This window comes from Hippocampus zosterae, chromosome 9, assembly GCF_025434085.1.
Source record: "Hippocampus zosterae strain Florida chromosome 9, ASM2543408v3, whole genome shotgun sequence".
In the NCBI taxonomy this organism is placed as follows: domain Eukaryota; kingdom Metazoa; phylum Chordata; class Actinopteri; order Syngnathiformes; family Syngnathidae; genus Hippocampus; species Hippocampus zosterae.
Genome location: NC_067459.1, coordinates 2,611,911 through 2,625,768, shown reverse-complemented (window position 1 = coordinate 2,625,768; position 13,858 = coordinate 2,611,911). Strand labels below are relative to the sequence as shown.

Below are 13,858 nucleotides of genomic sequence, written 5' to 3'. Positions count from 1 at the left end.
GTCTGGAGTTTTGTCTTGTTTGTGTCCGATAGTGTTGGTGACCATATAGTGTTTGCGTATTCGAGGCGTGTGAGTGTGGTTGCTTTGTATGTGGTGAGTATAGTTTCTTTGGATTTTCCCCAGTGAGTGGTTGTTAAGGCTTTAAGTATTTTGTTTCCTCTTCCTTGGGATGGCATGACAGAAAATAATTGAGAACCACTGACAAAGTAAATTAAGAAACACAACACACAACATAAATAAAAGAGAAATGTGAGAAAATGTTCATGGTTAGGGTTGCAGGCTTCAAATCCATCCATCCATCTTCTACCGCTTATCCGGGACCGGGTCGCGGGGACAACAGCTTTAGCAGGGAAGCCCAGACGTCCCTCTCCCTAGCTACTTCTTCCAGCTCTCCCCGGGGGATCCCGAGACGTTCCCAGGCCAGCTGGGTGACATAGTCTCTCCAGCGTGTCCTGGGTCTTCCTCGGGGTCTCCTCCCGGTGGGACATGCCGGGAACACCTCACCAGGGAGGCGCTCAGGAGGCATCCGAATCAGATGCCCAAGCCACCTCATCTGGCTCCTCTCGATGTGGAGGAGAAGCGGCTCGACTCTGAGCCCCTCCCGGATGACCGAGCTTCTCACCTTATCTCGAAGGGAGAGCCCGGACACCCTGCTGAGAAAACTCATTTCGGCCGCTTGTATCCGGGATCTCGTTCTTTCGGTCACGACCCATAGCTCGTGACCATAGATGAGGGTTGGAACGTAGATCGACCGGTAAATTGAGAGCTTCGCCCTTTGGCTCAGCTCCTTCTTCACCATGACAGACCGATACAACGTCCGCATCACAGCAGACGCTGCACCGATCCGCCTGTCGATCTCTCGCTCCCTCCTGCCCTCACTCGTGAACAAGACCCCAAGATACTTAAACTCCTCCACTTGGGGCAAGATCTCCCCCCCGACCCGGAGGGGGCACTCCACCCTTTTCCGACTGAGGACCATGGTTTCAGATTTGGAGGTGCTGATTTTCATCCCAACCGCTTCACACTCGGCTGCGAAACACTCCAGTGAGAGTTGGAGAGCCCTGTTTGAAGGAGCCAACAGCACCACATCATCTGCAAAAAGCAGGGATGCAATACTGAGGCCACCAAAACGGACCCCCTCAACGCTTCGGCTGCGCCTAGAGATTCTGTCCATGAAGGTTATGAACAGAATCGGTGACAAAGGGCAGCCTTGGCGGAGTCCTACCCTCACTGGAAACGATTCCGACTTACTGCCGGCAATGCGAACCAAACTCTGACATCGGTGGTATAGTGACCGAACAGCCCGTATCAGGGGGTTCGGTACTCCATACCCACGAAGCACCCCCCACAGAACTCCCCGAGGGACACGGTCAAACGCCTTCTCCAAGTCCACAAAACACATGTAGACTGGTTGGGCGAATTCCCACATACCCTCGAGAACCCTGCTAAGGGTGTAGAGCTGGTCCACTGTTCCACGGCCGGGACGAAAACCACACTGCTCCTCCTCAATCTGAGGCTCGACTTCCTGACGGACCCTCCTCTCCAGCACCCCTGAATAGACCTTACCAGGGAGGCTGAGGAGTGTGATCCCTCTGTAGTTGGAACACACCCTCCGGTCCCCCTTTTTAAAAAGAGGGACTACCACCCCGGTCTGCCAATCCAGAGGCACTCTCCCCGTTGACCACGCGATGTTGCAGAGGCGTGTCAACCAGGACAGCCCCACAACATCCAGAACCTTGAGGAACTCTGGGCGGATCTCATCCACCCCTGGGGCCTTGCCACCGAGGAGCTTTTTAACCACATCGGTGACTTCAACCACAGAGATAGGAGAGCCCACCTCAGAGTCCCCAGGCTCTGCTTCCTCCAAGGAAGGCATGTTGGTGGAGTTGAGGAGGTCTTCGAAGTACTCTGCCCACCGGTTCACAACGTCCCTAGTCGAAGTCAGCAGCGCCCCATCCCCACTGTACACAGTGTTAGTGGTGCACTGCTTCCCCCTCCTGAGACGTCGGATGGTGGACCAGAATTTCCTCGAAGCCGTCCGGAAGTCGGCTTCCATGGCCTCACCGAACTCTTCCCATGCTCGGGTTTTTGCCTCGGCGACCACCGAAGCTGCGTTCCGCTTGGCCAGTCGGTACCCGTCAGCTGCCTCTGGGGTCCCACAGGCCATAAAGGCTCGATAAGACTCCTTCTTCAGCTTGACAGCATCCCTTACTGCTGGTGTCCACCAGCGAGTACGAGGGTTGCCGCCACGACAGGCACCAACCACCTTACGGCCACAACTCAGATTGGCCGCCTCAACAATTGAGGCACGGAACATGGTCCACTCGGACTCAATGTCCCCCGTCTCCCCCGGAACATGGGAAAAGCTCTGTCGGAGGTGGGAGTTGAAATTCCTTCTGACAGGGGATTCCGCCAGACGCTCCCAACAAACCCTCACAATACGTTTGGGTCTGCCAGGACGGACCGGCATCTTCCCCCACCATCGGAGCCTACTCACCACCAGGTGGTGATCAGTTGACAGCTCCGCCCCTCTCTTCACCCGAGTGTCCAGAACATGCGGCCGCAAATCCGATGACACGACCACAAGGTCGATCATCGAACTACGGCCTAGGGTGTCCTGGTGCCAAGTGCACATGTGGACACCCTTATGTTTGAACAAGGTGTTCGTTATGGACAGTCCGTGACGAGCACAGAAGTCCAATAACAAAACACCACTCGAGTTCTGATCGGGGGGGCCGTTCCTCCCAATCACGCCCCTCCAGGTCTCACTGTCATTGCCCACGTGAGCATTGAAGTACCCCAGTAGAACAAGGGAGTCCCCAGCAGGAGTACTCTCCAGCACACCCTCCAAGGACTCCAAAAAGGGTGGGTATGCTGAGCTGCTTTTTGGTGCATATGCACAAACAACAGTCAGGACCCGTCCCCCCACCCGCAGGCGGAGGGATGCAACCCTCTCGTCCACCGGTGTGAACCCCAATGTACAGGCACTGAGCCGGGGGGCAATAAGTATGCCCACACCTGCTCTGCGCCTCTCACCGTGAGCAACTCCAGAGTGAAAGAGAGTCCAACCCCTCTCGAGAGGACTGGTACCAGAACCTAGGCTGTGTGTGGAGGCAAGTCCGACTATATCCAGTCGGAACTTCTCTGCCTCACACACCAGTTCGGGCTGCCAGAGAGGTGACATTCCATGTCCCAAGAGCCAGCTTCTGCAGCCGAGGATCGGACCGCCAGGGTCCCCGCCTTTGGCTGCCGCCCAGCTCGCATTGCACCCGACCCCTTTGACCCCTCCCACGGGTGGTGAGACCATGAGAAGGGGGACCCACGTTGTCTCTTCGGGCTGAGCCCGGCCGGGCCCCATGGGTGTAGGCCCGGCCCCGGCCACCAGGCGCTCGCCAACGAGCCCCACCTCCAGGCCTGGCTCCAGAGGGGGGGCCCGGTGACCCGCGTCCGGGCAAGGGAAACTGAGTACCATCGATTTTATTTTTCATAAGGGGCTTTTGTGAGTCGTGCTTTGTCTGGTCCCTCACCTAGGACCTGTTTGCCATGGGTGACCCTGCCAGGGGCATAAAGCCCCAGACAACTTAGCTCCTAGGATCATTGGGACACACAAACCCCTCCACCACAGTAAGGTGACGGCTCACGGAGAGGGGCTTCAAATATATAGTATAATAATTGTTAAAAAAAAAAAGGAAAGAAATCCTTCATTGTGGATTCCACCTACCTCGGGTTATTTTTGGAACATAATCAGCTCGATAAATGAGGCACCACAGAACTGGTGGTAGAGGCAAACATCGGTCGAAGTGCTTTTGTACTACTCTTCCGGGTGAACAAAATCAACATCATATTATTCAGTATTAGTAGCTACGCAAAAAGGTCCAAGAGAAAAGTCCATGCTGATAACAGAGCCTTCCAAAACCGGTGGGAAACTGAGTACATGTTGACTTTAATTACAGTTAGCTAATTTACTGGACTGTTCCAATATTATATCCCATCTGTTTGAAAACATATTCATGTTCACAAAAAGTTTGTTTTTTCAATAAATGTTTATCCTTTGGCCCGCAACCTCAAGTGTGCTTTACGCTTTGAGGTTAACATCCCTCTCATAGCTCCACTGGCAGGATCCTCATGTAGGTCCCTGCTTCGTCTGGCTTTTCCAGGATGAAGTGCAGCACCATGTTGACTGCATCACCCACCAAACTTTTTGCTTGGATTGCAAATGGCAGGAGGTACAGCAGGGGTCCAATGACGTTCTTTAGGTGGTCCACCACAAGGTGTTAAAAGCACTTCATGACCACAGAGCTAAAGGGCTGTAGTTGTTCAGTCCCGATATTGAGTATTTCTTGGGAACTGGGATAACGGAGGAGCGTTTGCAGCTGCTGCAAGGACCTCTTAAAGATCTGCAGGAAGATTGGAGCGAGCTGTTCAGTGCAGACTTTCAGCCAGGGAGACACGCCATCCGGCACTGATGCATTCTTGATTTTTGTTGCTTTAAGCAGGAAAACTAAGAAATGTATTGGTAGCTTAATGGATCAAATACAGTGTTTGCTGTTGAACTACTCTCTGTCACGTTCCGTGCCTGCCAGCAGGTGGCGGGTTTTTTCCCTCTGCCTACTGCACACCTGCTCTTAATTCCAGGGTGATTATCAGGCCTTTTTAAAGTGGCTCTGGCAGCTCATTCACTGCCGGAGAATTCCACGCCGTGCCATATTCTCTCGTGCTCTATTTCGCTATTTGTTATTGACTCGTTGCCTTCTTGCCTTACGGCCGATACTCTTGTGATTCGCGTTTAGACTCTAAGATTTGTACTTATCGTATTTTCGCCAATTCAGGCCCTCCTCTTGTTTTGTTTTCCGCGAGCGTTTTCAGTTGTTTTTTCCTTCTTTGTTACTCCTGGTCCTTATTTGATCAGCGTTTTTTGTTACCGTTTTTCCCTGTCGGGCTCTTTCTGTTTTTTGTCATTAAAGACACTTTTTTGTTTGACAAGATTTTTCGTTGTCTGCTTTTGGGGATCCAACCCTTTACTTCCTTGTTCTGCACGGAGCGATCTGTTATCGCTTCAGGCAGAACGTGACACTCTCGTTACCTCTGCGTCCCGTGTCCTAGACGCATAATTTTCCCACAGGACAAACAGTTCCAAATAATGTGCGTTTTTGGGACGCAAGGAAATTTCTCAGTCAAAACAAACAAACAAAACAAAAACAAAAAAATACGGCAAGCCTGAGGATTTCACGGTAACAATCGTTACCGGTAGCGTGTCGTTTCCGTTGTGTCATTTTAACCATAAAAGTCACCGCACACGAGTTGACTATGTGATCAACGCGATTTCACTGTGCCTGTATGTGTTTTTGTGGTGTGGTGTGGTGTGTGAGTGTCTTTCTTCTAATTTACTTTCGTTTTGTTTTGTTTTCAGTGTTGGGAGGCTTGGGGGAGGCGCAACAGATAACGTTATGTGTGCATGCGGGGTGGTATTTTAGTTCGCAAACTGAGGAATCGCGCAGATGAAAGTTTGAGATGACCGCGAAAAAAACTCACAAAGGTCGACTAATTACGACATTTAAGAAATCGGAATGCCAGTCTGATTTTTCGAATGAATCGTCCAAAGGGCGTATCACTAAACTCACCTGGGATGTATGCACAGAACACAAGAGCAAGATACGACGAAGAAGCACGATTACGAGGCAAGTTGGTCATTCGATTTGTAGGCTAATCGTTATGAAAAATATTATGAAACACTATTGGTTATTCTATCATTTACTGGTTGTAGCACGGTAACTTAAGGAAAAAATATCACAAGGTGTAGTAATGCTAATGTTAACTGTTGGTAGAACTCATGATGACGTGTGTTAAATTCTTTCGTCAAATTGATAGTAGATTACACATGCATCGTCTTGGAAAGAGGATGTCAAGCCACATCAATACTTACCTGTATTAATGATTACCAGTAAATTAATCTTTGCAGTGTGAGATTGGAAAAAATACTCTGATGATGCCACATGAGTGCACCATTTATTTTTTTGAATAAACCTGGAGTACACAGCTGCTGATGTAATGTTCAATGTTAATGCATAGATTTCAAAAATTTACACTTGAAACATTATACTTTTGAGCTTCAGAATTATTGATTATGAATATCAGTCAAAATGGAAAAATGGGTTCCCATGATGAACGTTTACGGAACCCAACATTAGTTACCGTGGTTTCCCATTGAGTAATCCGACGGAACCGAAAAACAGTTACCATGAATTTCCAAAATCCTCAGGCCTACTACTGAATTATTTTAATTTTTGCAGCATTTGTTTATAATTGTATGTATATGTTGTTGTTTGTGTTATTATCATATGCAATTGAATAAGTAGACCGGTTCAGAATTCGAAATATGGGACTCTCTCAATGCATAATGGTACTGTACTAAAACATTGAACCGTTCCATCTGATCAAGAGTTCAGAGATAAAAGTGATAAAACTTGAACTTGAAGAACCTGAAACTTGACCCGAAAAAGCTGAAACTCCTCAACTTTTTGTTGTTTATATGTGCTCCAAAAATGCGAAAGGTTGAGACCTGCAAAAAATGATTTTCATTTTTTTCCCCCCCGACACGGTGTTAAGTTACCTGTCCACTGGTGAACATTACAATCAGACTACAGGCAATTATTTCTCTTGTTTTTACTCGAGTCAACCTATCTGCTCAATGCTCCTTATTCTTTATAACCTTTGTAACTGCAGTGACAATCTCTTTGATTGACTGTGATTTTAACCAATGTTTCACTGATGCTTGAACTAAAATGGATTCATAACATTTTAGCATTATGAATGTTTTATCCCAACACAAATGTAGAACGGATGCTAAAGTTAGTTCAATCAATAATTCAAGTGCAATTTAAGAATGTCAGTTCTTTTGGGTCTTTCGTGGGAATTGATTTCATCACTTGTGAAGAAGACTGATTGAGCCTATTTTATTTATTATATGGGGGAACGTTGTTGGGAGAAACTATGAAAGCACATACAGTAAAGACTGCATTTGAAGAATGGCAGCTTCAAGCAAATCATGAATATTTATTACAGACAACTATGAATACATGGTTTTCAGTTTGGCTGAAAGCATAAATTCTGGTTTCGTGTGATTCAGTCATCTGATGGCAGATTAGACAGTCGTGGCACATGCTGACAACTGTCATGCAAGCTACAATGTGCATTCTGCCAATAATACCACTTCTAACCACAAGAGATGGGACTTCTGAGGAGGCACTTTGGCCATGTTTAATGTAAGTTTAAACACCTGATCTTCAAAAACAAAGCATGTTCCAAAAGGTTTAGTCAAGGGATCAACTCTCACGCAAGAAACTGTCTTTGCGTAAACTGCTCAGGGACGAGGGCCCTATTAAATTAGAATTTAACCACTCTAGAATTGTGTGTTCCAGCTCAACAATAGCTGTCTCAGCACCTTAACACTGACTTTTTTTCAAAACACACTATTCATCCATTCTGTACTTGATCTATTCCCAATTGTCACATGGCTTTCTGTTTAAACAGTAAACAGAGGGTCTCCTTAATGTACAACAACATTCTGCTCCTTTGGCACTGCGGCACAAATTTTGCAGTCGTAAGTTGGCGCCCACTGTAATATGTCTACACTACCACAGCCAGAGGTAGTCATGACCACGATAAATATTAGTATGAAAAACAGTTCGAGCATCGTCTACAAATAAAATCGATGCATGCTTTTCACAAGCTTGAAATGTCTTGTTGGAGCCATTGTTAACCAAGGACCTGCTGTCATAGATACGTAATAATACAGAAGAATAATGTTTCATACTGAGAAAAAAAACACCGAACAGAGTACACTACTGAAATACTGCAGCAGTTCTTACTTGATAATATGTTCCTCACAATGCGTTAGCGTCAGTGTTGCTGATTATCATTCTTACAAGCCGTTGTGTGTCTGGTTTGGATTTATCAGTCCTTGTCTAGTCTTGTTTGACATTGCTCCCAAAGTCAGTTACAACGCTCAGATTGATTCAGCATTTATATGCAATTACACTGACATCTTCCCTCCAGCATTTTTGTAGGGGGCTGCTTGCCAGTGCTGATCTACGTCACAATAATGTGAGAACAGAGGAACAGCGTAAGGTGTGCAATTCAGACAAAGATGCTCATCCGGCATGAAGTAGTAATTTCATCGCAGCAGTGAAAAGGTAAATTGAATTCAGACACCTCTCAGTAGTTGCTTGGGACACTTAGTAGCAAGTGCAATTGCTGATTCACAAACAAAAGGAGTCCACAGTTAACCTGACCCAACTTTTGCAACTTCATTAGCTCATATTTCACTGTGTTTACCAGAGATCGCGCTCCATGAAAATTAAGGACAGTACTTTTGGATTAAACTTCATGGGGAAAGGTCACAGTTTAAGGTTTTACTACATTTTCACCATGCCACGAGCCTTCTGCAACTGGCGTTTCTACACGTTTGTCCCTTGCATGAAGCAAAGTAAAAGGTACCAAGATAGTACCGCACCTCACAGTATGGTGCAGTGCAGTTGCACAACATTTAATACAAGTACTGTACATCCATTTATCCTTCCATTTTATGATCCGCTTTATCCTCACAAGGGGCACGGGGGTGCCGGAGCCTATCCCAGCTTTCTTGGGGCAGTAGGCGAGGGACACGCTGAACTGGCTGTAGGGCACATACAGACGAACAACCAGCCGCGCTCACGCTCACACCGAGGGACAATTTAGAGTGGTCAATCAGCCCGCCATGCACATTTTTTGGAATGTGGGAGGAAGCCAGAGTACCCGGGAAAACCCACGCAGGCACGGGAAGACATGCCAACTCCACACAGGAAGGTCGGAGCCGGGATCAAACCCACGACCTCTGCATTGTGTGGTCGACACGCTAACTACTCGATCACCGGGCCCCTTAAAACAAGTCCAATCGCATTAAAATGAAACACCTGTCTCACAGCATCATTCACAACATAAATATTTTTGACACTAACGCTTTGCATGCAACATATAATATATAATAAAGTAATAACATGCAGGAAGGCAGGAGCTCATTCCGCTCGGACAATGTTGGCTGCAGTGTTTATGTTGGTAGGGGATCATTAAATCTGGTATAATGCACCTCGAACTTGGTATGGGAATTAAAAACTGGTTCACCTTGAGAAGTGGGTCCCAATGAGTGGTGATGTTTGTAGAATACTGTACTGTAACTATTTTGGAGTGCAATATAGCAATGTAGTGTGACTAACTCTGAGAACGAATGTGATCTGCATCGATCATCCACAATTCCCTAAGTAGTGATGAGGGAAACCTACAATCTAAAATAATACGATATGAATTACAAAAGTGAAGAAGATTATACCATACGGTCGGCATTCCTATGTTGTACTATAGATACATACATGCACATGCACGCACACACACCCACACACGCGCACACAAACACACATTTATAAGAAGAAGAAGAAGAAAAAAAAGAAGAATGGCAGATTACATCTCAGCAATCGAGAGCATGATGACACGATGCTTTTTAAATGTATTTTTTGTTTGGTTAACTCACCTCTAGCAGGTTGACACATTTGGATTTGACTTCATATTCAATGTAGGCTGCCTCCATTCCAGACTCTCTGCCCATCTTTGTGTAACACAGGTCTCTGGTGGAGTTAATCCTGCGGTCCACATCTTCCAGGTTAAACATGCACAGGGCAGAGTCTTCACTGGGTCGATTTGAAGAAGCCAGCCGAGTGGAAAAAACACCAAGAACAATCTCAGACCCTTGACTTACAGTGACATCTTTGGAGAATGCCAGCTGGACCGCTTGAAGGAGATTGTAATTTTTTCCTGCCCGGGAACGACACGTCAGGGGCACCTCCACATACGAATAATAGGCTTGATCGTCCAAACATACACGAGAGATGTAGGTGCGGTATTCGCGTGATTTTGACTTCAGGTCTCGCCTGTAGAAGAGGAAGTACACATGATGATGGTGGGCGAAGGATGAGACAAAATGATGGTCATATTCAGAGAGGCGACCAGCCACAGCCAACTTTGCAGTTTCCTCATAAGAAAATATGGGTTCCTGGTCCAGGTTTCGTGTGGCGATAGGCGGGTGGCTGCTTGTGTAGCCTCGCCCTACAAAAAGAACCGGCTGCCTGTGCGGATGAGATTGAACGATGAGGCCAACAGTACTAACGTTGGGGTGATTAGCCGCCACGTATTGGGTATCCACTGGCGTCTCAGTGGAGAACAGCACCTTGTTGACAGAATCAAGACTTCGTTTTTGGCAGATACCTTGGTTGACACTGCCACAAGTAATGAGTTCCATTGAGTATGGGTTAATCAGCAAGAGCTTGTTGTGGTTGCTGGTGGGCCTTGCTTGAGGGCAGTTACTTTCTGTGACAGGAGGCAAGCACTCTCTGCTGTCTTTGACTGGTCCAGTGTGATCCTGGAGTTCGAGCTGCAGAAACTTGTCCAACTGAAACAAGTTGTCACGAGCCCCGACGTAAACTCGACCCACATTGGGGTGAGGATGCAAGGCCAAGTGCTCAAATTCGGTGTCGTTCCATATAAAGGTGGGATAAAAGATAGATGGTGAGTCTGTTCCTTGTACAACAAAAGCAGGCTTAGAGTTAAGGCCCCAGCCAGTCACTAGTAGCACAAGAAAGAGCAGTGGTCGAACTGCTTTCACTGGAAGACGACATATCACCCACGGTGGCATGGCAGCAGATCTAATTGAAAAAAAAAAGAAAAGAAAAAAGAAAGAGCAAACTTTTAACAGACTGTAACTTATATCCAATAAAAAAAAGATAATTGTAGCTGGCATCAGTCTTTACGTTTCCTTTGCAACTTGTAAACATTAATGAAACAAGAACTTACTTTCCCTATATGTGGATTCACTTGTAGAGCAAGGGAAATGATACAGCCTTTTGAAACATGAGCAAGTGGCCTGGAGGAACTGCACAAACCGAACCCATACGCAACACTATACCGTATACTATACCGTACTATACCGCTCACTTAATATCTAGAATTCATAACATTGACAAAAAAAAAAATCCCGTACAATGTTTTCATGTCACCCTCAAGAAAAACACCATGTGATAAACATTTTGACAACTCACCATTTGCTTCCTTTGTTGCTACAGAGGCATTTCACTTCTTAACCTTCCAGCAGTTGTTGCAGACATAATCTGAAACACACAGATAAAGACAACCTTGATAAAAATTATTTTTTGATGAAAGGTGACTTCAAGTCTGAGTTCTGGCAGAAAAAAATCATGCTATTAAGTTTGGACTCATTAACTGAAATACTTTTTAAATCATTGCAGACCACATGAGGCCATGGGAATCGTATTCCCATTTAAATTCCTGTCACAAACTTACTACATCCTTTTTTTGCATGTAAAGAAAGCCCCCAAAAAGTAGTGTCAATCCAAATGGGCTTTAAGTACCCTCCAGTGAGTTGGTCCCAGGAAAAGATCTTCACCCGTTGCTAGGATACAATATAAAAAAGGTCTTTAATTTCAGAGTCCAAGCCCCCCCCCCCCCCAAAAAAAATAACCTGACTCCTTAGGGTTGGGTATATTCAGTTTGTGATCAATGTTTTTTTAATTTACTCTTTCACGTCTCCAAAGAAATATCTAAAAAAAAACAAAAAAAACCACCGCAATCACTTACAAATTCAGGAACATTTTCAGTTGCTTTAGCTCACTTGTATAACTCAAGGCCCTACGGCCACATCTGGCCCACCACATTTATTTTAGGTGGCTCGTGAAAGCACACTTCCCACAATAATTCCACCAACGTAGATTTCAATCTTTCTAAATTTTATTGTGCCTTAATTGTATAAATCCAAATCGGGATGCACAATTCCAAACAATAATCTAATGGACAACAATCTACAAAAAAACAAATGTATGCAGGGAAAGGTCTGTGGTCAAAAAGACTATATGATCACCCCGTCTGTCAAACAAAACTCTTCCTGGTACCCCGCCCGCATACACATGCCTGAACAATTACCTGATCAGTGACCTGATTCACAGCACAGGCCTACCATACCATCAGCATCACATAGGAGGCATGGTCATTCCAATGCCCGTAATACACAATAACTTTCAACCTGACAATATGCAATAATAATCATAATAATAATCGAAACAAAGATCATTATATGACTATTAACAGAAATCTAACATAAGGCAATATAAGATAAGATAACCTTTATTTGACCCACACTGGGGAATTGTGTGGGAATGTCTACAGCAGCAAATTTGTGGGGAGGGGTTGGAAAAGGGAAAAAAAGCATTGCATGCACAAAATAAAGACATGTTTCAGAAAAAGAACTGTACACAGTATAGACTACAATATAAATATAAATTGCATGTATGCATCTTATGCATACATAAGGTGGCTGTGCTATTTACAATGGTTCCAGGTTTTCACACGTTTACTCAGCAGCCTGACAGCAGTTGGTAGGAACGAGTGGCGGTAGCTCTCCTTCTTGCAGCGCGGGTGTAACAGTAAAAAATATGGCTTTTTCAACAGGAGTGCCCAACGTTTTTTGCCCGAAGATCGACTTTTCAAGCAGCAAACCCCCCGCGATTCAACCCATTACCGGACACATATATAGTAAAACACGTGCGCATACGCACACAAGCAATGAGCGAGCTATGCAAATCTTACTATCCATTTTACATGAACTTTTTACATAACTTAAATCACATTAATACATAAGGCATATAATTAAAGTCACTGCTTAAAATACCGTGAATCTCCAGTTGGAAAAACTTAGTGGTAACATTTTGCCATAATGCTATAATTACGGTGTCTATGAATAACCTTTGGATCCGGCTTCAAGGCTACAGTAGCTGTATAACTCTATGCTTGTCATCAACTCTGTTCACCAAAGGACGCATGGCTATTTATATTTAGATGTGTCATTTTCATATCTATTAGCAGTTCAAGTGGTTCGGAAAATGAATGACTGAATGAATGGTTTAGATAGGCAAGAGGCAGATGCCACCAGAAATACAAAGCAGCACGCAAAGCATTATGGACTATGTTGTTGGCTTTGAACATTTTTTTCTGGTGAGCATGGCGCAGCAGTTGATGCACTGTGCTCCCCATAATCACTGCATTAATCTGGCCAATGGCAAAGACCTGCTACAGAAAAAAAAAATCCAGTTTCTACAGGGTGAAGGTTGTAGAGTTGGTTCACCTGTAATGCAGAGGAACTGGATGGGTAAAAGGAAGTCACCATGGTTGATAAAGTTGATGGGCCAAAGAAAAAACCCTGGCTACTGCTCTTGGTCACGAGGGAGAACAGATATCTGGATCCCAGAAATAACTCAACTTTTAAGTGAAACTTTTTTCCCCATCGTAGTCAATGAAATTTGATTCAGCTGAAGTAATTACATGTTACCATATGAGCGAGGTCGGAATAGATGTTGAATGGGACAAATAACAGCAGGTAGCAAGTAATCAAATCAGACAAACAAAAACAAAGCCAGGTGAAACAATAAATAAAAAGCAATAAAAACCATAAAACACTAAAACTATTTCTCATGCTCAGTCACAAGGCATAAAATAAAAATGTTTTAAAAAATCTGATAAAACTAACATAATTCTGTATGTAAAAATTAGCTAATGTTACATTTGGGGCGGCCCGGTGGTCGACCACTTAGCACATCGGCCTCACAGTGCAGAGGTGCAGGGATCGATTGCAGCTGCGGCCTTCCTTTGTGGAATTTGCATGTTGTCCCTGAGCCTGCGTGGGTTTTCTCAGTTTCCTCCCACATTCCAAAAATATGCATGGTAGATTAATGGAACACTCTAAATTGTCCCTAGGTGATGATTG

General features: G+C 45.2%; 2 protein-coding genes across 3 annotated transcripts in view; both read right to left on the bottom strand.

Moving 5' to 3' along the window:
• The window catches only part of plxnb1b (plexin b1b), a 211,945-nt gene that overhangs the window by 109,997 nt on the left and 88,090 nt on the right, over nucleotides 1–13,858 (bottom strand). For both annotated transcript variants that reach the window (XM_052074990.1, XM_052074991.1), the window contains exons 2-3: nucleotides 11,124–11,192; nucleotides 9,563–10,730 (exon numbers count right to left, since the gene is read on the bottom strand). In XM_052074990.1, the coding sequence (XP_051930950.1) occupies nucleotides 9,563–10,720 (1,158 nt within the window). In that variant the 5' untranslated portion in view covers nucleotides 10,721–10,730; nucleotides 11,124–11,192. The remainder of the gene's footprint in view (nucleotides 1–9,562; nucleotides 10,731–11,123; nucleotides 11,193–13,858) is intronic.
• The window catches only part of LOC127607102 (uncharacterized), a 55,215-nt gene continuing 41,853 nt past the window's right edge, over nucleotides 497–13,858 (bottom strand). The window contains exon 2 of the transcript XR_007963991.1: nucleotides 497–622. The gene's annotated coding sequence lies outside the window, so the exon portion shown is untranslated. The remainder of the gene's footprint in view (nucleotides 623–13,858) is intronic.